This window comes from Pyxicephalus adspersus, chromosome 4 (genome assembly GCF_032062135.1).
Source record: "Pyxicephalus adspersus chromosome 4, UCB_Pads_2.0, whole genome shotgun sequence".
NCBI lineage: Eukaryota > Metazoa > Chordata > Amphibia > Anura > Pyxicephalidae > Pyxicephalus > Pyxicephalus adspersus.
In genome coordinates this window covers 6,571,474-6,574,082 of record NC_092861.1, presented here as the reverse complement: position 1 = coordinate 6,574,082, position 2,609 = coordinate 6,571,474, and the positions used below count along the sequence as shown (strand labels likewise).

The 2,609-nt window shown below is 44.7% G+C and overlaps 1 protein-coding gene across 1 annotated transcript in view; it reads left to right on the top strand.

The window, feature by feature from the left end:
* The window catches only part of RAB10 (RAB10, member RAS oncogene family), a gene marked incomplete in the record, with an annotated part of 44,278 nt that overhangs the window by 40,748 nt on the left and 921 nt on the right, over positions 1-2,609 (top strand). The window contains 1 exon segment of the mRNA XM_072407281.1: positions 788-889. Within this exon segment, the coding sequence (XP_072263382.1) occupies positions 788-889 (102 nt within the window).

Below are 2,609 nucleotides of genomic sequence, written 5' to 3'. Positions count from 1 at the left end.
ACTTCCTGCCCGCCTATACCCTCCCCGAGCGCTCCACTTCCTGCCCGCCTATACCCTCCCCGAGCGCTCCACTTCCTGCCCGCCTATACCCTCCCGAGCGCTCCACTTCCTGCCCGCCTATACCCTCCCGAGCGCTCCACTTCCTGCCCGCCTATACCCTCCCGAGCGCTCCACATCCCTGCCCCACAAAAACTGAGCAGCACATGTGCAGCTTTGACTTTGGTTGCCATTATACCTGGCAATTCCGGCTTTCCCTGCATGTGCTGGGAATGAAAAAACTCCCACAGGTTGCAGGAGAAAGAGCAAGAGATCGACGATCAGATTTCACTTATGTTGAGCCACGTACCCTGAAATGAATCGAAATAAAGAAAGGCCAGGGTATTTGCTTTTGTGGCAATGTATAAAAAACAGAAAAAATTTGTACACTGTTTTCAATACATTGCCACAAAAGCAAATACCCTGGCTTTTCCTTGGTATGTACTCCCACAAGTTGCATCATCTCTTCCCGACCAAACAAGATAGCCAAAAATCATCTATAGGAAGATAAGGAATAAAAAGACGGTGGCACCCTGCGAGGTAATGAGGGCAGGTGAGTATTGTGGGTTTAGTTCACTGCAAACTCCATGTTGTCCCTGTAAATTTTAATATAAAAGCTGCACTGTTTGTATCCTAAAATAAAGCATGGGTGTTGTACAAGTGTGAAATCTCAAAGCTTTATGTACACAAGTTTTTTTAATAAAAAGGATTTGATCAGAGAACTTACCTTTTATTTTCTTCTTATCCACAGATTGCTCGAGAGCACGGAATTAGATTTTTTGAGACTAGCGCAAAAGCAAACGTAAACATTGAGAAGGCATTCCTCACATTAGCAGAAGACATACTTCGAAAGGTATGAGATTCGGTTTCCGTCCGGTGTTTTCACCTCTGTCCAATGGGACTGCTCACTCTTTACCCCAAAAAAGAGAGAAAGTTTATCAGTTCTGAGATGGAGATTGGGGAGCTGGCAGTGCTGACCTTTGTCTTCATCTGCCTGCTACCCCATGTGCCAGAATACAGCATCCTGGGGTATTCCTGCTCCTCAGACAGGAACTGGATTTTTTTTTCTTTTGTCACCAGTCGGGTGGATTTTATTGGGCAGCAGATATAAAGATCTGAGTTAACATTTACTTGTGATGGCTAGGCCAGTGGTCCCCAACTTTCAGTCCCGCGGACCGCTAAAATTGCCGGCCCCCGACTGCGCATGCATGGGGAGCCATCTGTCACTCAAAGGGGGTGAAACCTCCAGAGTGACGTCATTGTAACATGATCTGAGCCTGCGATGGAAAAGTCGGTGGGTTGTGTCCCGCCCACCTTTCCGAGTCTGGGAACTGTACGGGGGATGTGATCCGCGGCTCTGGCCGGTGTGGGGTCCTTCTGACCCCACTTGGGTGTGCACAGTGCTGTGGACCCCCAAAATTTTCTTGCGGGCCACCGGTTGGCGACCATTGGACTAGGTGATTGGGGTGTTCCTGCTAGATGAGCATCCAGAACTGGACCATGAAGAAATGAAAAAGATGGCCTGGTCTGAATTAATTTTCGTTTTTAATGACCAGATTGTATAATGGGAAGGAGGCCGACAGTCAATGTGGCTTGCTGGTAATGTTCTTTTTCCTGATATGACAGGACACTGACCCCACAAGATCTCTGATAATATATCAACAGTCACGGAGAACCAAAATATTGTTTAGTTGGTTGTAATGTTTCAGCTAATTAGATTTTAAATGTTAATTATGGGCATTTTAATATTATTGACCGTTCATTCTCAGCCCACAACCACTGTAATTTTCTAAATCCATCCAAAAATTCTAAAGTCAATAGAGAAAATCAGATATTTATTTGTGCATGGCTTTCCCAGAAATATTTGTGATTGGCCCTATTCTTGATGGGGGGGGGGGGGGAAGAATTTTCTATTTTGTTGTGGGTAAAATCCTTTTCTTTTAATAGACATAGACATTTCAGCTGTCCCAAAATACGCAGTTCAGGTGTTGAACTATTAAGGCAGAGAATCTGTTTATTTTGTAATTTGTCATCAGTACTAAATTTGTGCCATTTGTAAGGTCAGATGCTAATGTTAGATAAGAAGATCTGGCCCACAATTGGCATTCAAATTTTTCCTAATGGTGTTTGGAAGGGTTGAGATCAGAACACACAAGTTCCTCTAAACCAAACTGGTGACACCATGTCCTTACGGAGTAATGCAAAAGGCCTTCATCACACTTCTCCAAACTCTTACTATAAGGCTGGAAATATGTCTAAAGTCTGTGCTGTAGTAATCTCATTCCCAGTCACAACTTCTCAACTCGTTGGACAGGTTCCCATATTCTTTGGTAATATATCCTTCCCACCCCTCCTCTTCTGCTGCCTCTCATCTCTCTTCATTGGCTTCCATTTCACCTTAGAATCTAATTCAAGCTCCTGTGCTTTGCCTTCAAATCCCTCCACCGTTCTTGTCCCACATAACTTTCTGACCTGATAGAAGAATACCCCAGCCGCTCTTTTTGCTCCTTCAATGGACCTACTAATGACCTCCTCACTCATAACCTCATCACATGCACAGCTCCAAGACTTCT